At 32.2% G+C, this 27040-nt stretch overlaps 3 protein-coding genes across 3 annotated transcripts; 1 reads left to right on the top strand and 2 right to left on the bottom strand.

The window, feature by feature from the left end:
• LOC130804508 (oxysterol-binding protein-related protein 3A-like) lies at nucleotides 1–9275 on the bottom strand. The gene is made up of 10 exons (XM_057668965.1): nucleotides 8920–9275; nucleotides 7076–7169; nucleotides 6090–6206; nucleotides 5919–5991; nucleotides 5705–5823; nucleotides 5411–5532; nucleotides 4305–4481; nucleotides 2878–3022; nucleotides 2344–2522; nucleotides 1–495 (listed from the first exon to the last, which is right to left on the bottom strand). Exons 1-10 carry the CDS (start codon nucleotides 9027–9029, stop codon nucleotides 249–251), a joined length of 1383 nt encoding a protein of 460 aa, XP_057524948.1. The 5' UTR covers nucleotides 9030–9275; the 3' UTR covers nucleotides 1–248.
• A 4686-nt stretch (nucleotides 9276–13961) lies between these two features.
• LOC130804507 (RHOMBOID-like protein 4) lies at nucleotides 13962–19792 on the bottom strand. The gene is made up of 6 exons (XM_057668964.1): nucleotides 19211–19792; nucleotides 17336–17499; nucleotides 16933–17096; nucleotides 16437–16696; nucleotides 15868–15994; nucleotides 13962–14365 (listed from the first exon to the last, which is right to left on the bottom strand). Exons 1-6 carry the CDS (start codon nucleotides 19531–19533, stop codon nucleotides 14234–14236), a joined length of 1170 nt encoding a protein of 389 aa, XP_057524947.1. The 5' UTR covers nucleotides 19534–19792; the 3' UTR covers nucleotides 13962–14233.
• Nucleotides 19793–22143: 2351 nt separating this feature from the next.
• On the top strand, nucleotides 22144–24823 carry LOC130804506 (cyclic dof factor 1-like). The gene is made up of 2 exons (XM_057668963.1): nucleotides 22144–22552; nucleotides 23096–24823. Exons 1-2 carry the CDS (start codon nucleotides 22364–22366, stop codon nucleotides 24287–24289), a joined length of 1383 nt encoding a protein of 460 aa, XP_057524946.1. The 5' UTR covers nucleotides 22144–22363; the 3' UTR covers nucleotides 24290–24823.
• The last annotated feature ends 2217 nt before the right edge of the window (nucleotides 24824–27040 follow it).

Here is a 27040-nt window from a genome sequence, read left to right as displayed (position 1 = left end):
TTAGAGAAAGATCGATTCATGATGAAAATATGCATATACACAAGAATTACAAGATCTACTGCACCCACAAAAAATTTAAATAAATGAAATATTACAAACCATATATAATATCACCCTTACAATTACAATGGGGTTATGTAGCACTACTATTTTACAACCATTGAACATAAAAAAGTGTTTAGAATTACCATTTGATTTAGCAATGAGCAAAAACATTTCTGAAGGCAAAGACCCACAACAAATATGATCTACTCTTCAGACGCATTCCCATATTGCCAGGGGTTGAACTCCGTTGTTTGAATGTCAATCTGCTGAATGTTATCGTTATTCTTTACACTTTCCCTGTACTCGGTATATTTTCCGTTGTAGTTGTACACTTCCAGATCCCCCCAAGGAGTTGTGGTGATTTCACCAGTACAATCAAACCATCTAGGAGTAAATTGCTGCCCATCAGCCTCACGCATTCTTTTTTCAGCTCTTTGCCTCTCCTCCAATCTAATACGCAAGATAATATGGGTTAATCCAACAATTTACTTATAGAAATATATCAAGTAATAAATCAACCTCAACTTAACTTTTCAAAGGCGGATTAGCCCAATATTAGTTATTCCTTGGTTTTCAATAATAATAGAAAGCAAGTCTAGAGACTTCTCATGCATATGAGAAGCAAAATTATGTATTTAGAACATGAATGATCAAGTTTTAGTGAAAAGGAAATGAAGATAAAGGTATAAAAATTAGAATCTAAGTGAGTATCAATGCATAGTGGATTCAATATTATGATTTTAATTAGACTCTCAGAGGCTAAGAGCTACTCGTTGTATCCCTTTGAATTTGATGCACTTTTGGTTTACATTCGTCTTTTTCACTTCGCTACATTTTTATTTGCTATAATCCCACATTCTCTCTTTTATGTCATCCACTCATTCTCTCTCTTCATCTTATCTATGTATTTCTTTTTTGTCATATTCACAAAATGAAAGTTAATGAGACATCTTATCCCTCTCTGTGAAATTCAAGACAAAGGGAGTACATATAAAAGTTATGGAAGGTAATAAGAATGATATATTAGAAATTTAGAATTCTAGGATGACAAAGAAGAGTGTAATTCTCTAGCCTACCTTCTGATAGTTGGTATTAACTGGTGGGAATAATAATGAAAATTCAATGAAATTTTGATAGGAAAATCTATTTGACAAGTTTGATTGTTATGCTTTTTTACTTCAATCATCTCATTCTCTTCACAAAATTTACCATATAGAAATATGGTATCAAGTGGTAATGGAAAATTGCGAGCAAACAAACTTTTTTTAGATCAAAGTTTCATTAGCATGGAAATGACATGGTACGTTTCTACAAATTTACACTATAGATCATTCCCATTACAACCATTTAATATCAATAACCGAACAGGCCATAATAGTATTTAGCATGAAAAGTAGAATTCTAGAAATGCAGAGTATAATTTCCTCATAGTTTTTGGTATCATAAGTATTATATATTGGAGCCACTGCATAATAAAAGAGTATATTTCCGTATATTATCATGTAAATATTTAGCTTTAAAATTCTAAGATGACCTAATTTTCCAAATAGTTGTACCAAAAAATTAGTGTACCTATTGAGCATAACACAAGGAACAAATCATTGCTAGACCATATGTGGGTTATGTCTTGATGTGGTTCGGTTGTGCATTGTCATTATGTTGGTGCGATTCTGCATCATTACTTTATTTAGTTATGATGGCCAAGTTTAGTTTTTGTGGTGTTGCAGTTTAACATCATTATTGTGTTGGTGGAGTGAAGCATTGTTACTTGTGTTGGTGTTATTGTTCATCATTGGTCATGCAAATGAAGAATTTTGGATCTTGGTTGTAGGTTACAAGAATCCTTTTGTGATTGTTTCTTCTTATGTCATCTGATAAAAGAATTGGACCTAATGGCTCAACAAATATTTCTTTATTTTCAGAAGGTCCATCTACGATCAAGGTGGACCATGCATCCTCCCATCATATCCGACTAAGATGCAACCAGGTAGATGATACTTTTTTGTAATTTATGTTTAAGAACCATAATTCCTTAAATATATGAACATTTTCTTAAGTTATTTTACTACCATTGTAAGAACAAACCCAAAATGATATACTACTAATGCAGTGAGTAAGGCTCTTGAAATTAGTAAAGAATCGATCTGTGGTTCCCTACATATATTCACACCCTGTTAACTTATGTAATCAATTTTTGCTCTTAGAAAAGTCGATTGTGATAATCTAGTATTCTAGGCAGAAACTTCCACGGAAAAAATTTCCAGGCCACCAGGGGGAAGGAATAGAAAGTATTATTACCTGCTCTTCTCGGAACCAGATTTCGACAAATCACCCTTTTCAAGAGCAAATCTATCAGGACGCAACCGAGAATCTGATGCGAGTAAATTTTTAGGTGCTGTGTCAAAGCTGTTGATCTTGTGTGCAAAATATGTGTAATCATATTTGTCATTTTTTGGGACATCAGCAACCCTCCACACCTGGAAAGAAAGCAAAAAAATTAGTAAGGTTCTTTTCAAGAAATGTAATCAACAAAAAAAAAAAACCAAAAAGCAGGAAGTAGTGAGCATGATCTAGTGGCACAGCTTTGGGAGTATACCTACATCAAAATTGTTATGTGTGTTCAAAATGACAAGACAATGTGATGCCAGACTGGGTTTAGTGGCTAAAGATTCCAATTAACAGCGAAACACAGAAAGCAGTTCTCATAGAAGTCTAAGTTAATCATTCGTTACCGTGAATTGCAGTAGTGCCAAGTATTTGTATATGGTTTTGATTAATGGAAACAATCCAGAATTTCAAGTTAGTATGAGAACAAACTTCTAAAAGACTAACCTCCGTCATTTGGGTGTCTGGCAATGGCTCCCCTTCCAAGTCACAAGGTTGATAGCTCATAGACTGATTCCATTTTCCAGTCATCAAAACTTTTGGTTCATCAGCAGCATTATACACATAGCCATCAACTTCATACCGACCAGCTCTACAGATAAGCAAGTAATATTAAATATAAGAAATGGTATTTCAAGACAATATATGCATCTGCATGTTTAGCAAGTATTGATTACCCTAAGGACTAGAGCTTTGTTCTATATGGCTGGCTGAAAAAATAAGTTCAAACAAGGTCAATAAGTCTAGACAAGTTCAGGTAAGTTAAGAGTCTAATAAGATTAAATAAAGGTTATTAAGGTGAATATCTCCACATATTCCAGATATTGTAGGGATGATAAGTTCACACATTCATATAGAATAGAGCCTAAGTCCTATGTTACACTTGTACTTGACATACAAAAGATAAGAAACTTGTGATGAGAAATCCTAAAATTTAACACATTACATCCTCACTTGTGTCTTCCACGTAATAGCACAAAATCTTGGATGCGACCACAGTTGTGGACTGTGGTAACTTGTAAAACCACTTTTGCAATCAATGCTAATGGTTTAGACTTTTGCGATTATTATGACATATATAGTGGTCAAGGACAAGGTGACCTCAATACAATGTGGTCGCAATGAGGTGTTGGCCGATGCTTTACACTATAATCCACACACATTTACTCTAAAAGATCAAGACAAACAAACATAAGCTGCTAATTTTGATGACAATTAGATAGATGCTAAATTGAGTTATGTCAATGGATTCGATGTTAGACTTCATCTTTTCTCAAGGTAATAAGGGAAGGATGAGAAAGTAAGTGATTTTTCAAATAACAACATAGATGGATGCATAAATTGTTGTCCTTCCTAAAGTCAAGATAGACTGCAGATTGAGAGTCACTCAAAATTCAAACAGCATTTCAAGAAAGAAATAAACTACTCAAACTACTTTAAAGAAGACCCACAACTTGGGATAATTAGCTTCCAGAAAATTTAAAATTTCAAATCTAAGCATACTTCACGAAAATTTTAAAACCAGATCGCAATTCATTAACCTATATGAGACTCAAGTATTATGATGGTAGCATATCAATTAATCTTTCCAAACAGAAAGAAGAAAAAGGAAGCATAGGTATCAAGACCTAATAAATCTAGCACAACGCATAAAAATTCCATCAAAGAAGGGAAAGAAACACATGGAAATCACCCAAACAACACAAAAAACAGCTTCCCTCCTCTCCCTTCTCGAAGCAAAGTGAAGGACTAAATTACGAAAACAATACATAATCTTCATCCAATTAAACAATAATCCATGCAATTGCAGGAAGCACACATTTGACAACAAAAGCATTGTTAACAAGAATAAAAGATGAGATAGCGTATAATACCCAAACCAGCCGCATGGTTGAAAATACAGAACAACTTTGTCACCAGTGGTCAAGTTACTAAGGACCATCTCTCCAGGTGAATCAACCCAAGTCCTTCCAAATATAAGATTGTTGACCTTGGTTGGAGGGGGCACCAACTCTAGTACATCACCATGTTTCTTCAAAGTTACTCGTGTTCTGGACAAGGAAGTACATAGCAACTTAGTAATTCCAAAAACACAAAGCAGTTCATAGTTCATAGTTCATAGTTCAAAGTTCAAACCATTTAAAACCAGCAGGAAGAATCAACAATTGTTGATATTTTGCAGAATACTTAATCAACAAATTGGAAAGTTTAAAATGAGAAAAAAAAAGGCTTGATAAGGTACAAATGTTTAAGAGGAACAAACTTCTCATGAACACATATATATTAACACACATTGCTGATAGAGTTACAAGCACACCTATTTCACATATATATATATATATATATATATATATATATATATATATATATATATAGGGGCACTATAGGTGAAAACCATTAAAGTGGTGAAAACTGAAAATCAGACCGGGTTATACATATTGTGGCAAAATACATACCATCTTATAAGGTGTAAATATTTTTGTAAAAGAAAAAGTTCATACTATTTACAAATATGACATTCGAATATGTACACGTTTTAAGCATGTATGTATACCTTTTAGCAAATGCCCAATTATTTACAAAATTGCCACCGAAATATGTACACCATTTAAGATATTATGTACAACTATTTTCGGTTTTCACCACTTTAATTGGTTTTCACATGATCCAAATAATATATATATATATATATATATATATATATATATATATATATATATATATATATATATATATATATATATATATATATATTACAACTTTTCCTAGTGCTATAATTTTTCTGGTTTTAGGCTTGAATACTTGATAGGGTAATTGGTCTATCCTTTGGTATTGTTTGGTGACTCCCTTATATGTCTTTATAATACTAAAATACATTTCAATAATGACATTGCACTCATCAAATAGCGCTGGAAGAATATGCATTTACAATCACAGGCAATTCATATCTAGAGATGTTATGCAATAACAGGCAGGTTACCTTCCAACAGGGTATACATCAATTGAGTTCCCCAGAAATTTGGTCTTCAGCTTTGACGTGATATCATATGTGAAATGATCACTTTCTGCATGTGCAGCACTCATTGGTGGATGGTGGCTCACCTGGAAATCATAAAAAGCTTAACGTTCAAGAAGAGATTTATGTTAAATAGAAAAGAAAGGGAAAAAAAAACTCATGATACGAAGGAGGCTGGAAAGTAATAATAACATAAATGCGAATTCAGACAAACGCTGACTTCAAAATTCAAAAGCAGGAAAAAGAAAGAAATATTACTTGTTCTGCTATGAACGTAATGCCTCCATGATTCACCATCTCATAAGTCTCACCTAAAATTGGATTGAAAGGCTTCCATGTCCGTTGGTATGCATAGTAGACAGATATAAAAAATGATGCTGCAATATGAACATAGCATTACATGAACAATGCCCTTTCCGGAATAATTAAAATTTCTCCTTTTTTCTTTATTTATGAATATTATGGAACTTACAAGCATAAACCAGTCTCATGTAAGGATCCTCGCATCTGTCTGCTTCATCAAGCAGGTGGGAATACTCCATTAACTAAGAAGATCACACAAAAAAATTTTAATTATTCATGATTCAAGTACCAGAACATGCCACCTATTAACCAGGAGATTCACAAAGATTAAAAACAATACCTCTGCCATTTTTTGCAACATAGTCATCGGTTCGAAAATAATAACTGGAAGTGTAACCATTGATGTGACATCTGAACCTATGTATTTCTGCATCATTTTCCAGTAACCATCTCTGTCCTGAAAACGATAACAAGTCAACTGACATCAATAGAAACAAGTGGAAGCAATTTGTATTTAATTGGTATACAAAACGAAGAAGTCATCCTTCCATTTTGAACAATACAAGCAAGCATCAATAAAAAGAATTGTTAAACTGAAACGTGCTCCAGATTCTAGAATCACACAAGCCTCCCAACTAGATCTGTAACTACTCTCAGCAATGCATCATTGGTGAGGTGAAAAAGAACAATTTCCCAGGAGCAATTTCCTTAGGAAACTACATTCAAAGTCTTTAAAGCTCACCGGTTTTCAATGCTTTTCATATACATGTCCACCTCAATACCATTTTAAAGCAATGAGTAGAATTGTAGCTGTGAATTGACACATATTCAACACATGTTATCCATTTATTATCTTCCCTCACCCTCACCTTTCCGATCCCCAAACTATATCAAATAATTCAAAGGAAAAACAATGCTATAAATTGTAAACTATGGAAAACTTTCATTAGTTTATCACAAGCCTATAGAAAGTTCATGAAGTGTATAAACCATTATGACCAAAAAATGAAAAGCTTGTGCACGGAATTTATGCAAATGCCAACATAGTCATCAACTTCAACTAGACAACTAAAAAATAATTGGCAGACAAACTAAAATCCTTAATTCTTAAGTTTAATGTATATACTCCATTTGTATCAATCAATTTGCTACATTGTTTTTAAAAACCTCTCATGTAAAAATTGATGATCTAGCAAATTGACATGGATGGACGAGTATAAACTACTAAAGTGAGAGGAAAGCACCAATGAATATTACCAAAGAAGAGAAGAAAGGGTGTGTTATTAAGAAATGCATTCATAAGAGATGATGAACAGTAAAATGTACCTCCTGTTTCCACCTCCCCTTATGTGCTTCCTCTAGTGCATCATCAGAGCTCCCATCAGGGTTTATGATTTCCAAGCCTTCATATCCAATCAACCTAGAATTGTATAAAATACATATAAAATTTAGCAAAACATTCAACTCAGCTCAGCAACTCTTTAGATCACAGAGAATGACACATTTTTTTATGCATTCCATAATTACAAACACTCTTTTATTAACAAATAAGGTTTCTCTAGAAAGGCTCCAAGACAAAAAGGAGATATGGGGAATTTAAAATACAGAGGCAGTATTAAAAATATGATAATTAAAATATGACTTCAAATTTTATTCACTCATGCGCTTATAAGCTTATATAAAAATGATACACACACATTACTAGCACACCTTCCAAATATGACAATATGATTTTCTTGCACTCCTTCCATGATTTAATATTGGCCATACGCCAAACAACAGTATCTGGAAAAATGAAAGTACTTGATAGTTGCCACGTGGTATATATTTTAGTGAAGGATACCACTGTACACACCTCAGCAGATGTGATGGCCGCTGGAAATATACAGGTATAGATCACTAAATTTGATTTTAAAATATTGAATCATATTGTGATCTTCCTTGCCTTAACCTCATTAGATAAGTATTTGAGTATCTCATGGATGAACATCTATGATCAGAAAGTTAGTATCCTTGTATCTATGACATTACATCGTTAAGAAAAACAGCTGCTGGTGGATTTCACACTAGTCAGTTTTCAGATGTCTTAGTATCTTGTGCTATATTGGAGTTGATTAGTCGCTTAAATGGCATTGTAAATTGTGCACCATGTTCCAGAAAATCAATGGCCTTCCCAGCATTCATTATCAAGTGTCCAACACAGGATCTTGAGGTAAAGTGAAGTGTCCAAGTAACATACATGGTAAATATATATATGTGAATATCAAATACTAGAGAATGGATCGTCTTAGACTCTTTGCTATTAATATTGGAGTAAGATTTATGACTGATCTGAACTTTTCTTATTGAAAATTCCCCTTTGAAAGTTAAATGAGTAATAACAGCACAATATTTTCTCTTCACATTCTATAAAAATAATCAAACAAAACAACCTCATTAGAATTACGTACTTGATGGATAATCTTCCTAATACCAATACACCATAGTGGGTATGCAAGTCCACACTTATTACATATGGATTTGTGGGCCTCAGCCCATGGGTGTGTACACACAAGTGGGCCCACATGGTGATTATGTGATGAATGGTGATTATGTGATGAATTATCACGTCCTAGCAAAACTTGCTAAGGTGGATAGCAAATTTTTGGAGGGAAGGGTAAGGGAGAAGAAAGGAAGGAAATAATAAGTGAAGACGGCCTGTTTGTTTAGGAGAGAAAGAAAATAATAAGGCAATTTTGGATGATCACATCCTTTGCTTTCCCCACAATTCCCTCCATCAAACAAAGTCTTAGAAATAGCTTCTCTATTTTCATCCTCCGATTTGCAAAACAAACTAGCTATAGTAGTAAATTCACATTGGAATCCCTCAAAATACAATTTTCGAATCAAACAAATCTCCCTTATTCCTAGATTTTTGGTTATTTAACAGAATTACACAGTGAAATCTATAAACCTTAGAAATGCATAGTAACAACAGTCAATTATTGATTTCATGGTTTCTGCGAATTTTTTTTAAAATCGAGGAACAGACTACAGTACATGCTAAGAAACTTGTGTCTCTGATAATTAATCGAGTATTCATTTTCAACAAAAAGATTGATCTATGATTAATCAAAGAAATAAAATAAAAGTAAAAATAGAAAGAAAATTAAATGGGAAATTGAAAATACCCATTAACAGATTTGTGCATAGCAGAACCAAAGTTAGAGATAGTAGATGCGATGGAAGAGAAGAATCCACCACCACCACCATTAACATGTTTAGGATCAACGGGCGCCATTTTTAAATCAATCGAAGCAGATTCACAACTCAAGAGTTGTGTGTGAACTGTCAAGACTAGCAACTCAGATGAAAAAATAATCAAGAAGAGAAGAGAAGAAAGAGAGAGAGAGAGAGAGAGAGAGATTTGTGAGTAAATATAAAGAAGGAAGAGAGAGAAAGAGAAAGATAATTGAAGTATAGTGCTAAGAAACAGCGAAGAAGTAAGGTAATGCTGTGCTGGTTGGCGCTTTTTTTTTTCAAGTCCAAAGCGGAGTTCATGATTATTGGATTCTTATTCTTATTTCCTGGTCTTTCATCGCGTGAAAATTATCTCATTATTTCTTTTTAATTAATTATCTTGTTAGGGGTATATATGGTCCGATTTAGTTTGATCTAACACTAAAATAACACCAAATTAAAATTTTCGGTCTGAAAATTTTTCAGATCGGATCAAATCGTTCTACGATGGTCTGGTCTGGTAAACGGTTTTTATTTTTATATTTGTCCTAAATTAATATTGGTTTTCATATAAATATTTTGGCACCTACAATCACTAAATATAAATATATAATAATTTGTAATTAGTTGATTGCGTCAACATATTTTTTTAAAAAAAATTATAATTTTTGGTCATAGAATGGTTTGCGGTCTAGACCTTAAACCGTAATTTTTTTTTGAAAAAAATCAGACCAGATCAAATATTATAATTACGGTTTGGTCGGATTTGATTTTCGATTTAGACCAAACTTTTATTCAGTCTTACTCATTGTCATTGATGATTGATAAGAGAATTAGCAAAAGTGAAAAAAATTGTAGTTTATGAAATAAGATCAAATATTTGATACCCGACAATTCAAAAACTGTGTCTCAAATTTTTTATATCTGAATCCGTATTCGATATCGAATCCAAATTATAATTTCTAATCGGATATCAGATTGAATCATCGAGTTTTCGTATCATCAAATAGTTTTGTTCAGCCCTAAGTTAAATTCGTAGATGAAAATTATGAAAAATGTAGATCATAGCCAAAAATAGAAAGTGCGCAAATTTGATGCGACAAACTAAAAGAGAAAGTATAACAAATTTTATATAATAGAGAAAGTAGTATATTATTATGTACCTTCAAAATTACTATTGATAATAATATTTTCTCTTATATTATCGGTGACAATTTTAGAGGAACAGATGTAGTATATCCAATTCTTATGTGTTAAAATAGAATTCAAATTAAGATTAGTCTTATCTTCTGTATTAAGGCCAAATTTACTACGAGTCCAAATCGTTGTTGTTACGCAATAGGTGACGACTTGACCGTTAATCTTCTTCGGCGGCCATGTTCTAGAATTGGAGTATTGGACTTTTTTATTGTTGACTTTGTAGTATCTCATTTCTACCCTATTTCAAATATTTTTGAATCATGAGAATGAAAGGAACACATCACTCGCTCATAATTTTTGTCTCTACCTTTATTAAATTATTGATCCTTGAACATTTATTTATTTGAGTGTCTCTTTAATTAAGTACGTCTTTAAATGTTAATTCTCTATGTTTTATATGTTTTTCTCAACTAAAATTTAAAAATTTTTGTGTCAAATTTTAATTATGATTTCTCATCGATCAATATAAAAAATATACATTTGTGGGATCTTAATAGATTCGTCTTAATGCATACTTTTGAAATACCAACCTTTTAAAATTTCAAAAACTCACTATTAAAATTATTTGACTTTTAAATTTGCATTGATATCCGCAAAAAAAGTAAATGAGAAAAATAAATAAAAATATAGTGAATAACTTTATAGATACATAATTAATAAATAATTATAACACATCAAAAATAATATTTACTTTCAACAAAAGCAAAAGATCTTCAAAACTAGAGAAGTCAAGTTAAGTATAGGAAATCCACAAGTATTTAAATATCAAAATATGTATCCACAAGTGGTTTTTCTAGAAAGCAAATTCACATAACTCTTGGAGACTTTCTTCAAATTCTTATTCTTTCAAACTTTCAAATTCTTATTCTTTCAAACTCCCAAATGTATTGTTGTGTCGGTTGACTTAGTCTTTTAAATGTAGATTCATTTATAAATGGGCATATACTCGAATCTCAATAGTCAACCATACACATGAAAATGTAGCGACTTAACACGTATGTATTTCTCCTGATCTCCCACGGTTCATTAATATATGTTTATTATTAAGGTCTAGACCCAAATATAGTAGTCCATTAGGGTTAGGGAAAGCCTTCTTATGTTCTTTGTATATATTTCATTGGTTCATTTGTAGGTAAGTGACTTTTGATCATATTGGCCAAAGTCAAACATACAGCTTCTCTTTCTAAACACATTTGTGCTATACTTTAGTACTAACTTGGGCACTTGAGGCACCCTCTCAAGATCACCCGGGGTGATGGTGTTTCCTACAGGATCTCGGACACCACCATGCAATCATCATGGATGAGTCTATCGAAGATCCCTCTTCGGCCTATTTTAGAGAGTTGTACAGAGACTTCAGAGGTATAGACTAGATAGAAATTTCAAGCCTCATCAGATATGTCACTACTCATTTCACCTTCCACGAAGATACCCCTCATTATACTACTTCATTGATTATTTTCGGTCAAGAATTAGAAGTTTGATTTTCAACAGGAACAAGACCTAAAAACTTAGTATATATATTGTAAAATGGTATGAGTTGAGTGAGTGACTTTAGATAAATTGTTGAATTCATAATTTTCAAACTTGTTTCAAGGCTTCTATTTGTATAATATATTATTTTGAATACGATCTTGTAACAATAGAATAGAATCATGTTTAATAACTTGATTCTTGAATATTGGGTCCTTGATATGGTGGATATAAGGTGTTTGGCTGAAAATTTGAAAAAAATAAGACAATTAAACAATTTATTTTCCAAAATAAGCTCCGTGAAAACTTAATTCCCAAAATAAGCGTCCGTACATCCAAACCTAGGTTTGGCAAGAGTCGCTGTTACTAACAGCGACTTAAAATATATATATTATATTTTAAAAAATTTTTTAAGTGCGTTTTAAGTTTTCAGTTCTCAGTTACTTTCTTATTCCAGCTGACGAGGTGAAGGAGTTACCAGTTAACCTTAAAGTCGCTGTTACTAATAGCGACCTAAGGAGTTGACTGGTCAACTCCTCAAGTCGCTGTTAGTAACAACGACTTTGGCCTTTTAGTTTATTATTATTTTTTTTATTTTACTTTCGTTGTTAGTAACAACGATTTAAACGAGGCTAGGCTTGGATGTACGGACGCTTATTTTGGGAAATAAGTTTTCACGGAGCTTATTTTTGGAATTAAGTTGTTAAATAATCTTATTTTATTCAAATTTTCGTGCTTGGCTTCCTTCACCAGGCCCTATTATCCCCTCCTATGCAGTCTTAAGGATCAAACCCTTACACATGCCCGATCTTAAATTTTGATGGACCCTAGGCAAAATAGTAAATTGAGACTCTTAAAAATTTATACCATTTTGAAAAATATTTTATGAAATTAATTGATAAAAATATGCAATTATTTAAAAAAATAAATATTTACTAATGAAATGAACATTTTTGATGCAATTTGTCTTTCTTTTTTCATGTCAAAATAACTCAAATACAAAGACGTAAATGACATGATCATCAAATCAACTAGATGAAAAAGAAGTGTGATCTTATTTAATTTGTTAAATAGAAATGTTATTAATATTAATATATTTGATAATGTTTACTTCCTTCGTTTCATGGCTATGTCCCCTTTGATTTTGTACTAATTTGAAAAGAATGTAAGCTTATGAACAAAAAAATAAAGTTGGTTAGTTTGGCGGGTCACAATTAAATACGCCAAAAATAATTTTATAAATAGAAAAATAACACATTATAGTGAAATTGTCCAAAATAAAAATGAGACATTAATAAAGAAATGAAAGTGTATAATTAGAAATATTACCAATTGAAATAACATATTGGATAGAGTATGAAACCAGTAAAAAAATAAATACAAGAAACAATGTACGAAAATGTAGGCTTATTTCGACTCTAGTTAGTAAATACCAGAAGTCTAGAAGCCACCAAATAATACTCCATCCACTTTTTCCATTTATACCCTTACCTTTTAGCTTCAATCATCAATAATTTATATGGTCATTTTGGTAAATTCAATTTTAAAAGTATTCTCAAATCCCAAACTCAGAATAAAGCTTCATCTTCTTTCTCTAACCAAAAATGGCTTCCAGCTACTGTTAGCTTACTGATATGCAAATTCATGGTGAACTTAAAAATTGGGCCCCTCGGATGTCGGAGCCTTAGGCGGTGGCACCCCTTGCCTACCCCTAGGGCCGGCCCTGCCCTTAGATATATAGGTTTATGCTCCCTAACTTTGCTTCACACACAAACATAAAAAAACAAAGGCCGCTTCACTCACACTCAAAATAGAAAGTATTCTTCAGCTTTTTAAAATTGATAAAACTCACACGGAAAAAGTCTTATTTATATATTTGGTTTAAGGCTATTTATATCTGGTATTTGGGTTACTAATAAAAAGATTACTAATAATTCATTATTTGTATCTTTTGAAAGCCAAAGATACAAATAACAATTACCATTGTCATATACTCTCTATCCCTCATAATTTATACCATTTATTATTTTAGTTTGTCCACATATTTTACACTATTTCCTTTATTTGCAATAATTCTCTTATCATATTATCCACAAATTTATATTCTTTCTTTATTTCTTCATCTTAATCACTCATTTTTCATAATCCACTTATTTTTTGTCTCGTTCACCAATCCAATTCTCATTCCATCTCATTTTATAACATATGCAAAATAGGAGGGCAGAGAGAGTAGTATATAAAATTTCATAATGAATAGACAAATCATGTGTATGCTTGCTTTAAAAAAGATTTACAGTTGGGAGTCTGGTGACTTGAATGATAAAAGAAAAAATGACTGGTAAATATTAGCTAAATTAGTTTCTTGCATTCATAAAAAACAAAACCTATATATATGTAGTATGTAAAGTGTCATGAATAAGAACAATGGAAACAAAAAAATGTTAGGAAAGGGACAGAAAATATTGTCACTAAAAAAAAATGCATTCAACTTAGAAGTCCTCTCTGCATAAGTGAATTAGATGTGGTTGATTTACAAGAACAAGAATGATGTGTGGCTTTACATGACTGTCATCTACATCAATCCATGGATAGCTATCCAAAGTTGCTGCAGAGCTGCGCACAGAGCCCGTTTAGCTGAGAGTTGGTGATATTAGACAAGTCGTACGTTTTCGACTTCCCGTTGGTTAAGCATGTCAACTTCATCTGATTTCCAATATTCTCTTGCTGCAACCACAAAATGAATTTCAATGTCTCGTTACAAATTCTATTTATGTCTTCTTTCAACCATTTTTTTCTTCCGCAAATAACAACGTTATTACAAGAATACATACTAGTTTGTAAAAACTATCGTCCAATAAGTCGAGGTACTTCCATGTCGGGATTAATTAAGATTTTATCCATTTAACTACCTTTGTTTTACTCCCTCTATCCCTAATAGATTGCAACATCAACAATAGAGACCAAGAGAGTATTATACATAGTTACATGGAAAGTGGAATGTAGCCACGTTCCACGATCCGGGAACGTTTATCTCCAATCACCACGAAACGCAACCCAAATCGCTCAAGGGGACATTCTGGTTTTTAAGACATTTTTTGAAAAGTATTTTGGCCTTCATTTATGAATTAAAGATAAAAGGTAAAAACAACGAAATGAAACCTAGAATCTGGAAATAATTTCTTAAAGCATAATAATCATTTTAATTTAATTTTGTTTTCAATTATATATTTTACACATAATGAATCTCGTACCCAATCGTTCCCGAGTCAATCTAAGTTGCGATCCGTATTTCCGTTCCCGTTCCCCGTTCCAAACCGAATGTCGTTCTAGGTAACAATGGTATTATAGTGTTGGATTCAAGAAAACTAAAAATAGTGCAAACATTTAGAGAAAAACAAGCGTTTACGGAAGGGGAAATTCCTTTTTTTTTTTGTTTATAACAGAGAAAGTATATACCTATCATGGAGCCTGATATTGAATTTTAACTTTTCACAACAATAATCCCAGCTATCGGCTATCTTCTCAATATAACACTAAGTAAATTTTATCACTCGATCATCCCAACTCTATCATGACCCTTTTCAAATCAGTGTCGCTTCATTGTACACATATAACACCCCAGTTCCATTTTATCTGTCCTTGCTTTTGTTTTTGAGTGTCCCTTTCTGTTTGTTTCTATATGAATCTCTCCTTTTTTTGACATTCTAGACTCTTATAAACCATAAGAAGACAACTAATGGGTTCTCTCACGTGCACAAACAGATCAAATATTCTTGTATCAATCGAAATCATCTTTCTTTTGTGAAAGTCTCAGCAAAATCTAGTACCTTTATTAGTTCCACTTCTACTGCCATATTTACTTCAAGTTATTAAAGTGTTTTAATTTTAAATTATAATTGTTTCTAATATTTTCCAAAATGCCAAATGTTTTCTCCAAAGGATATGATGATTCGTGAATGATGTGTTAATTCAAGCACGAATCTGACAATTGCATATACTGAATTATCCCACTAATAGCTATTTGGCAATCATTTGCAGTTTATAGATCTTCCTTACCATTGGTTGAATGACACTATTCGACAAAGTCTTTCAAATTTGGTTGGTCTGCTTGACATATGAAATTGTAATTGCTAACATACTTTTTACTGACATTGTTGATCAAATGCCATGGCAGAAGACAAAAAAGAAGTGCATGCCAAGAGACACGACAAAAGAAAGCAACATACCGTACAGGATCCAGGCTCTGTATTGCAGCTCCATCTTGACGTAGGAACACAACTCAAATAATGGCACCAAGAACAATGTTTATTTCCATCAACTCCTCTGAAGACCATAACCAATGCAACTGCGAACCTGCAAGATGATGGACACAAACCTGAATTCGAGGAGTTGGCAGCAAAATAATCACAGTACAGATGTGCACGATCAAAAAGCTATAGATATTTGTAGCAAGTAAAACTGTAAGATAAATAGACAATACAAGGAAAAGAAGCCAAATACTCGCTCCACCACTTCACTTTAATTGATGCATAGTTGTAGCAGCATATAAATGTTTTACATCTTTTTTTTTGTTAAAATAAAAGTAGCATCTTGATTGGGTTACATTTATAATTAGTGAGAGTTAGGTCCAATTATGTGAGAGAGTAACAATATAATATAGATTGGTCCATTCATTTGAAAGAAGTCTTGTGGAACGAAATTGAAAGTTTGAGATTAATAAGGGACTAAGGGAATATCAACCAGAAAAACAAATAGATTAAGCAAAGGGAAAAGCAAAATGTCTTAGACAGCCTACCCAACAATGAGAATAATCAGGGAGATGATCCACAAAGTACACTGATATATCTTGTATTTACGTCTCCTTGATCCTGGTGAATAGCCAGGCGGCATGTATTTCTGGCTTACCCATCCAAATTGGGGTCGAATCAGAAACACAAAACCGAGGAAAAACCCGGAAGTAAACCCACCAATGTGAGCAAAGTTGTCGACATGAGGTAGAATACCGACACCCAAGTTGACAGCAACAATGAGTACTAGCATCACCAATGATGCAACCTGGAGGTGGATAGATAGATACAAAATATTAGAGTAAAAAATACACAAATTGTGTACGAGGTAATCTTACCATGAGACGTGCCTCATACATTGTTTAAATGGCCAAACTAATACAAATTATGAAAATATGGACTCATGATAGACAGTCTTTCACATGATTAGCTATGAAAATTATGATAGGAAAAAATCATTATTAGGTGAAATCCAAAACAAAAAAGAGAACTATTAGCTCTAACCTTGTTACTATATATAGTCCAATTCATTATCAACTCGGAAAGCATAGCACCTAGTAATCCAAAAACTGCACCAGAGGCCCCAACAGAGATGTTTGATCGCACAAAAAGGCCAGACAACAAACTTCCACCAAGTCCAGAAATGACATAAAGCAAGCCAATCTTTACTGTTTCAGGAAAAAGCAAAGGAGGGAAAAAACAGACAGAAATGAATACCAGGCTCACATCTCATTTAGTCTAGACCAAAATGTGACCTCAATCTTTATATGCATTACTGATTACAGTATAGAATAAACAAATGTGGCATCTATTAGATAATTTAGACTATAGAATTTATGAAATACATCTTTTTTATCCTAACAAATAATAAAGAAATTAAAAGTTTATAAAGCTTGTACAAACATACCAAATCCAAATTCTCTCTCCATCCTGATTCCAATAACTAGCAAACCTAACATGTTCGCCAGCAGATGGAAAACGCCACCATGTAACCAAATACAACTTATCAGACGCCATCCCTGGTGATGATCTACCACTTTTTTTATAGCTAAAGCCCCCATTTTATCAAGCCTGATTGATTAAAAACAGAAACCAATGTAAAAATTGTGTTGTTAAGACTGAAACTATATGTTGCATCCATATGCATACTAATGCGCTGAAACAGGTAAACTATTTCATACATGTCGAAATCAGGACGCCCAATATTTTTGCTTCAAACAGATTTGTTTATATGACATTTTACCACATAAAATTTCTCCCTCGCAAAATTGAGAAGAGTGTAATACCCAACATCAAACCCTCGGATGTAGTTTCATGGTTTTGACTTTAGGGTTGTATAGTCAGAGGCGATAGTTATATCAAGGTACAAATTCTGCTGCTGTTCGAACACAGGGGCAGGCGGACAGCATCTTCCAGAGTATGTGAGACCAGAAAATAATCTTAATAACTTGATGCAGAAGCTAGGGATATTTCACATGAAACTAGGAAGAATACAGCCAAGGCTAAGATACATGCCACGCTGTTCAGTGTTCACAGAAGGTATAGAACATTAAGCTACAAAAAATTAGTTAATTTTGTATAGAAGTAGTCATTCTGATCTAGGATTTTATGATGTTATCTTAAGAGGATTTGAGAACCTTTATTTGATAGTTTACACATGACTATCAAAGCCTGATTACATCAACCCTTCTAGTAAGGGCTGATGGGCTATGTTTTTTTTCTATCAAGTAGAATACAATAATGGTTCATTACACAATGTCATTAAGTGGCTCCCACCTAGATTTTGCTGATAATAACAAAGATTCTGCCTCCGGTTGACCATTATTAACAACCATCATCTTCAACTGTAAATAATTAAGAAGTGCACGTGGTTTCATGGTCATCGATTAGCATGGGCAATGCGGTTTACAGCAGGGCCTATTATCGGAAGGCCCCAAGAATCCATTTTTATACTTAATTTATTAATTTTTCAAATTACTACAAATACAAGTATATTATTTATACGAGAGTAATCAAATACTAATAAAGAGCCAAATATCATTACTTGTTTCAAAATCTGTGAACTAATAAGAAAAAAGCTAATGACTTCTGCTATACTATCTCTTTCTCAAAAAAGTTCTTTTGGCTAGTTGGATAGTAAGTTTAATTAATGAAGAGGTTTTTTGATATTGTTTTAAATTGTAAGGGTTTATAAGATAGAATTGGCACAAAGCCCCAAATTTTACAAGACGATGGTTTAATGATCCATTGTAATATAAGAGTATTAAAATTGTAAGGGTTTATAAGACGGTGGTTTATAAGAGTATTGTAAGTTGAAACATGTAAGTAGCTGATGCTACAAACTCCTCCGGTACCAACAAATTTTTAGTAATAAAACCATAAATTCATTGGAGAAAATAATAATTTTCCATAATGATCCATTGCTGATAATGAACTAAACTAGCATGATTGATCATTCAAGAGAAATTTGATGTCAGATCATAATTGACCAGCAATTCAACATTGAAGCAAAACTTCAACTTAAGTCAAGATAAAGTCAAAAACAGAAATTCAAGTAGTATTCAAAACAATCAAATCAGATAAAGCCGGAAAGGCAACTAATACAGGACAAGGTGCTGATAGAAATCATATCTAATCTAATTAACTCAGTCATGAACCCTAATTCATCAAAACGACGAAAAATAACTAAATAATAAGAAATTCAGCAGTTCAATCGATGAACAAATAGATCAAAACACTTCTAAAAGAATCAAATCAAAAAGAAGAAAAAGAATAAACTTACGTAAGAGCAGAAGGACCAAGAAGAGGGTTTTCTTTGAAAGGTTGAAAAGCAAAGCGACCCAAAGAAGGAGCTAAGCAAGAGATGGAATATTTAGGGCAATTATTGACATACATAGTGATGATAAACATAATTATATTAGCAACAACAATGGAAGGAATCAGCCATGGAAACCACTTCTTAAAATGCTTGACTTGAACTTGATTCGACATTGGGGGCATAGGCGTATATGATCTTGTAGCACCACCATCAACATCAACTGGATGAATCATATTTTCCCTTGAACTCCCACGTAATGGGATTTCTTGAGATGAATCTCGAACCATTTTTGAATTCTGCAGTACTTTGAATTTGGATTTTGGAAGAACTAGTCCAACAGCATTGATAGTTTATCCAATACAAAAAGAAAGATTGGGATGTAAAATTGAAGAAAGAAGTATACAATAGAGGATAAAGGTCAACGATTATAGGTATGGTGGCTTTGCTTCTTCCATGGCAGGTTTGGTTAGAACTGGTATCTACTACACCTAACACCTTTGCTTTCTTCGTTCAAACTTCAAAGTGCAGACGACGTCTATGTTCTCACGCGTTCTATATATATATTTTTTTAATCAATTGCAAATAGACACCATTTAACAAATTATAATATACTCAAAAACAAAATAAAATAAGATTCCCTCCAATTTACACTCAATGTTAGAGTTATTCTAAAATATCCAATTTTAAAAAAATACAAATTTATTTAATTTTGAAAAATCAAATAATTCAGATTTTATACTCAGTTTATAAATCGGACCGAATATTCGGTTTATAAATCGAATAGTATATTGGAGGTATATACAAAATAGATATCCAATTTTCTATTGTTTTTAATCAATTTCAAATAGACACCATTCAACAAAATATAATAATACTCCTTCATTTCACACTAAATGTTTCAAATAAGTTTGGGCATTTGGCAGTGATATTAAGAAAGGGTATGGAGCACTTGCAAAAAAAGGCCACGTGTATAAATAGGATTATTTATGCAAAGCAATTAATTTATAATTTCTCCCTCCATTTCTATCATAAAAAAGGGAGAAGTTCATTTGGGAGGGAAATTTAATTCCATTACATTTCAACAAGTTTCATTAAAATACATAAATTTAAATTAAAATACATTAATGTAATTGACATTAAATAACAATTCTTCACTTTTTCCTTGACTTCTTAAACACTTATCTTGTGGCTTCCGACAACGTACAATACGGGTAACTTTTCTTTCATTAACTTCATATTCAAAATGAATAAAAATGCATGAAATTAGAATTTAGTTACTTCATCAACATATCAGAATGTTTGGTGGAATTAAAAATTTTCAAATTTTGGAATAGCGCTACCATACATTCTGTCTCACGTTACAAAATCATTTTCCAATGGCAAAAACAAAGAACTTAGGCAATCACAATAGAAACAAAACCATGCATGATTTGTTAATAGCCTTAAATGAAAAAGGCAAACCAGCTCATGTTAAGATCAATGAGCTTACCAATGAGTTCAATGTCAATGGGAAGACAATAACTAGGATTTGGGCATACATTAAACAACAAAATTACTGTCAATAACAAGAAGAAAGGTTCATGCTCAAAGAATACCATTGAGTTTGATGAACCAAAGTTCAAAGCATTTGAAAAAACTAAGAAACAACTCAACTATCAGTTGCAAAGACTATAGGGGTAAGTCAATCCATAGTCTTCGATAAAAAAATAAGCTCATCATAAACATACACAAATGCAATCAAATCACATTTAACAACAACAAAATTGACATGTTAATTTATTCTCTTTCTAGTTGTACATGAAATTCAAAGAAAAAATCTTTTATGTTCACAAACATGTCCAATGTAATCCACATTGATGAGAAGCTATTTTACATTACAAAAACACAACAAACTTATTATCTTTCATATGGAGAAATTGAGCCACATTAAGAGATTCAATCAAAGAGATATATCTCCAAAATCATGTTCAGATGTGCAGTAGCTAAACCCATATATTCAACTAATGGTGAATTTATTTTGATAAAAAAATAGAAATCTTTCCTTTTACATCACATGTTCTAGCTCAAAGAAAATCAAAGATAGGGGCATGGGGGTGATGGAAACCAAACAAATATGTAGTAGGAAAGCAGTTGAAATTTCCGACTTACAAGGTTTTAGTAGGAAATATTATCCGAAAATTTCGACTAACACAACGTATGCGATTAACCAATTAGTCAAATTTTTTTTTGTCATGACCTACAATCTCTTTTCATCTGCACTGTTAACTTACCTTTTCATTTCATCCAGGTACTTTTTCGTTCCAGTAACTTGCTATATTTGAATTTTTTACGCAATTCAATGTATTATTTTAAATGCATAACAAAATATATTTAAAGTTAATATTATTAAAGTGTGCGATTAAATGAATAACAACAATATCCCCAATCGATTATATAAAATAAACTCAATTGATGAATATTGTCAATAATCATAACAAAAGAAGTATTTTACCTTCCCATAAAATTAATTCCACTTTAAGCACTGTTCTTATTTTTCACCGATTGTCTTAGGACTAAAAATTGGCGGGACCAAGAGAGTATAACAAAATTAATAAATGGATGAGGTAGTCTAAGAAAATAATAATGATTTGTAATATTGATAAATCATTCTTATGTGAAAGAATTTGATAGAACTCTAAAGATTGAGTAAAAAGATGTTAAGTAAGCCATTTATACTCATAATATACATTAAATAGACTATATAACCTAAATATAAATATAAACAGTTTCTCTTATTGAGATCGCCTCATGTAATAATTTTATTTAAATTTTATTTTTTTTTATTTTGTTTACTTCATTTATTGGTAATTATTTTACCTTTATTCTTTTTAGGAGGATTTACAAATTATGGTAAAGTAATTGATTAGAATTTCAATCTCTCTACATTTCTTCCTCATGCTTCTCTCTCTCTTTTTTTTTTTGGTCGAAAAGACACTCTGACATTCACAAAAGGGAGGATGTCTGAGCTCTTGGCGCCGAAAACCAAGCACATTAGATTTTTTTTCACCTTTAGCGTACGCTTTTACCCTTTATGTTTCCTTTTTCTCTTCTTTTTTCCCCATTTTCGCTAATCCAATAATGGCGGAACCAAAAGATCCTGCAATAAAGTTGTTTGGCAAAACCATTCCTTTGCAAGATACTCCTTACGGTGATGACAATGCTGATGATGAAGATGACGATTCCAATAAGCTTCTTAATCAACAACCTCTTTTTCCTCCAACAATTTCAGAAAATAATTTAATTCTTAATTACAAAGAAAATGATATAGTAAGATGGTTTCAATCTTTTGTCTACTTCAATTTTTCTCTTTTTTTGATAAATGTGGTTGATTAAATTGCTCAGAGGTTAAAATTTTGAATTATTTATTTCGGTTTATTGCTATTGGATCATTTGATACTAATTTGTGGTTGAGGTATTGAGTTTTTGATGAAATTGAGCGGAAATTTGAGTATTTTTGAATATTTTTACTTTTTAATTAGAATTATTAGAATAATGTGAACTCTCCCCTAATATCATGTGATATTCAGCGGTTGTGGTGGGTAAATGTTCTAATCTTTGATTCACTATTCTTCTTCAAAAAAAATATATATTTGATTCACTCAGCTTCCAATTTGTAATTAGCATACAGAGGATTGATTACTTTCGATTTGCTTTCCCTTTTTTATTGTGGATTTTGATTGTTGTTTAAAAGGGGGAATTTGTTTTGGGGGAAACTGCTTGGAGCTTCAACTACAAAGAGTTTATTAATTGCATGAATTGGACATGTATCTCTTGGGAAGTATGATTAATCAGTCAACATGATCAATTTAGGTTGACCCAGATGAACAAGAAGTTGTAGTCTCACCTGAAAATTCAGATAAGACCGCTAACCAAGATGCATCTTTAGGGGAACCTGATATTTCTGAAGCTTTGTCGGGTTTTAATGAAAGAGCGACATGGAAATCATCGAAGTTAGAAGAAAAGTCTGAGACAGGTGCTTCTCAAGATAAGAATCCTAAGAAGCCTGATAAAATACTCCCGTGTCCGCGGTGTAAGAGCATGGACACGAAGTTCTGTTACTACAACAATTACAATGTCAACCAGCCTAGACACTTTTGCAAAAACTGCCAAAGATATTGGACTTCTGGTGGTACAATGAGGAATGTCCCTGTTGGTGCTGGGCGTCGCAAGAGCAAGAATTTGATGTATCATTATCGTCATATCACCATTCCTGAAGCACTCCACAACGCTCGTTCTGATATTCCTGATGAGGTTCACCCTACTTTGCCGATTAATGGCACAGTACGCACTTGCAACATGGATGTATCTCTCTGTGAGTCTATGTCGTCAATATTGAACCCCGCAGAAAAGTCATCAAGGAATTGTCAACCTAACGACATTGATGGATCAAATTCAAAGGACGAAGCTAGCCAATCGTCTGTAAAAGAAGCAATGTCAGCAGGTCTGAATTGTATTCCCTTTCCAAATCAAATTCCATGCTACCCTGGTTCACCTTGGCCTTATCCTTGGAACTCTAATCAATGGAACCCGCCTGTAGCAGCACCACCCTTTTGCCCGAATGGCTTCACTATGCCTTTGTATCCTACACCTTCGTATTGGGGATGTACTGTACCAGGAACTTGGAATGTTCCGTGGATTACTCAATCATCTCCTACAAGTGCTTCAAACCCAAGCTCTAGCCCAAACTCTTGTATAGGAAAGCATTCAAGGGACGGGAATGTTTTATGTTCAGCTCACTCCGAGGAGAGCAATTCCGAGCAGTCTCCTTGGTTTCCAAAGACTTTGAGGTTTCACAATCCAGGAGAAGTCGCGAAGAGCTCAGTTTGGACAACCCTTGGGATTAACCATAATGAGAAATTTGATTCCATAAGACGCGGATCAGGACTTTTTAAAGGATTCCAAACAAAGCACATTGAAGGGAATTCGCAAGTTGATACCTCCGCTGTACTGGAAGCAAATCCAACAACCTTGTCTATGTCTCAGAATTTTCAGGAAAACTCATGAGTAGCCGGTTTTCCACCAGATGATCGAAGATTTTCTCGATCATTGCGGGTGTAGTTATGGAATTCCAGCGAAGAAGAGGCAAGGTATACATATGATATTTGTCACTTCTGACCATCTCTTTGTGATAAATTAGCAAAATGTTGAACTATTTTGCTAGCTAAGACAGAAGATGATTTACTAGCTAGCTTATTCCCTTATGATCCTCTGATGTTTTTGCTGTGGTCTGTTTTCTAAGATTTGATTTAATGTAAATATAGATGCATATTGCATAACTAAATATAGTAATTTTGTTGGCATGGTATACATATGTAGTGTACCTAAATTAGTTGTAATATATGTCAATTTTGCTCTATTGTGAGCAATGCAAGGCTCACCTAAAGTAGTAAAATATTAGCTATTAGAGATACCATCTCTCTACTGAGAGATGACCTCGAACATGCAAGGAGCCTATATTGTAGCTTATGTTTTCAATGGTTTATGTACAAAGTATATGTTTTTAAAAAATTACTTGTACGTACGCTTGATTTAATTCTATTGTCAAATTGTTCATTTGGAAATTGTATTATCGATCTTCAATTTTGTTTAATAGACCTTCAATGTGAATTTTTATTTAGAAAAATGTTAACCAAAATAATTAATATTGCACCATTAAAAAGGCAAACGTTATTAAAAATAAACTCTACTACCTGATAACCGATCAAAATATTACTCTCTCTGTTCTTTTTTGATCTTTCATTATGGGTTTTTCACACATATTAAGGAAGATAGAATCTTTGGGTTGTAGTGGGTATTATTTTAATTAAATAGTAGTGTGAAGTAATGATTGTATTGGAAGTATGAGGTTGTAGTTGATATTATTTTAATTAAATAGTAGTGTGAAGTAATGATTGTATTGAAAATATGAGAAAGAAAATAACTATAAAGAAAAGAGGTACATTAAAAGAAAAGGGGTGATTTTAAGGGGTAAAAGTGGAATAAAAACTTTCTAAAAATAAAAAGTATTATAAAGTGGAAGAACTTTTGAAACTATCCGTTATAATAATGTGGAAGATAAAAAAACGGAGGAAGTATTGTATAATGGAGTTTTTGTATTGACCTATTTCACTGTGAGACGGTCTCATATAAAAGGGGTTGAACTAACTATTACTATAAGGTTATTCTCAAAATAGATACGGGTGACTTCTCGTTCCTAGATTTTGTAGATAATAAATTAATAATATTCATTCATCTAAGATAAACACCAGTATATCCAAGGGCGAAGCAAAGCAAAAAATTTCGAGGTTTGGTTTATTTTTCATAAATTTCTCAAATTGGGGTCTTTTGTATAAAAAAATTATTTCTTAAACTAAAATAAAAACTCAACACCATTATAATTTTAAATATTATAATTGAATAAAAATCCAACATAATTTCTAACTGCATTGATATTGATTTAATTAAAATAACTTAAATTAATTTTATTAAAAATTAATTTTTATTTCTGTTGTTGAAGGAAGAGAAAAAAAATATAATGGGTTGATGGCTAATAATAGAAAACTGTAAAAGTTTAAAGGGCTGAAGAATTAAGAGATAAAAATTTTAATTTTTTTTATAAATTAAATTGATGATAATTGATGTTTAATGAATAATTGAAAATTAAATGAAGAGAAGATATTTGGGAGTTAAATAATTATTTTGAAAAGAGATAAAAAAACGAAAATAAAAAAATGTGATCAATAAGATTTGAATTTATGACCATTGTAATGTACATTAAGTAAATCTCCAACTATATATTCTACTTCATCAATTTGTTATTTTAATACTCGCTCCTAATCACCCTAAGTGTCTCATTTTCTTATTTGGTTAAGTCTTCTAAATATTTCATTTCTATTTTGAATATATTAAGTTTACCGATTTACCTTTATTAAATTTATTCACACCTTTACACATAATAACTCCACTTTACTACTATTAAAATTAAAATTGCTATATTTTTTTCTTTCACATGTGATCCTATTTAATCATCTAAAAATGGTGAAAAGTCAAATAGAACACATTAAATAAATAAAAAGTATATATTATTTGTAATATGAGGTTCTTTAATTTTTAATTTTAGGGACCTATGCCATAACCTGCGGACCCCAAAAGTGCCTCTGTCAATATCGTATTGAATGTTTAAACATTTGTGAATTAGCTGAAGATGAACTTTATGTTTGTGATTCAATTACGTAACTTATGACTTATGAGTGTAGGAAAATTGACGAACTGCTATACAATGTAAATTTATATAGAACATAATAAATAGTATATTTAGGTGTAGTTACAGACTGTTTATATAGTAGCTTTTTTGCAATATATCAGCGCCTATATAACACTCTCTCCCATTAATAGAGAAAGAGAAATTTTTTTATTGGGGCAATTCACCGAAAATGTCTTATTTTTATTTTTGTTATTTTTTTTTTATCCTTTTATCCTTACTACAACAACACTAACACATAAGTATCAATGCTCTTTATAGAAAAAGAGAGTTTTCACCCACTTTTAAGTGATCCCCCACCTCTTCTTGGTTTTGGTGCAAAACTCAAATGTCCCATCCTCTATGAATAGGAGGGAGTAAATTAAAAGTAAATTTTACAAGACAGCATCGTACTTTCATAAAACGCGAGTAGTAGTATTTTTGTAAGATTTTTCCACATGGTAGCATCCAATTTATCCACTAATTAACTATCATAGTATTTTCCGTTAAATTCTTGTCAATTTTCGTTTAATTCA

The sequence above is a fragment of the Amaranthus tricolor genome, chromosome 17 (genome assembly GCF_026212465.1).
Source record: "Amaranthus tricolor cultivar Red isolate AtriRed21 chromosome 17, ASM2621246v1, whole genome shotgun sequence".
In the NCBI taxonomy this organism is placed as follows: Eukaryota; Viridiplantae; Streptophyta; class Magnoliopsida; order Caryophyllales; family Amaranthaceae; genus Amaranthus; species Amaranthus tricolor.
This window is presented reverse-complemented; position numbering and strand designations above follow the sequence as displayed.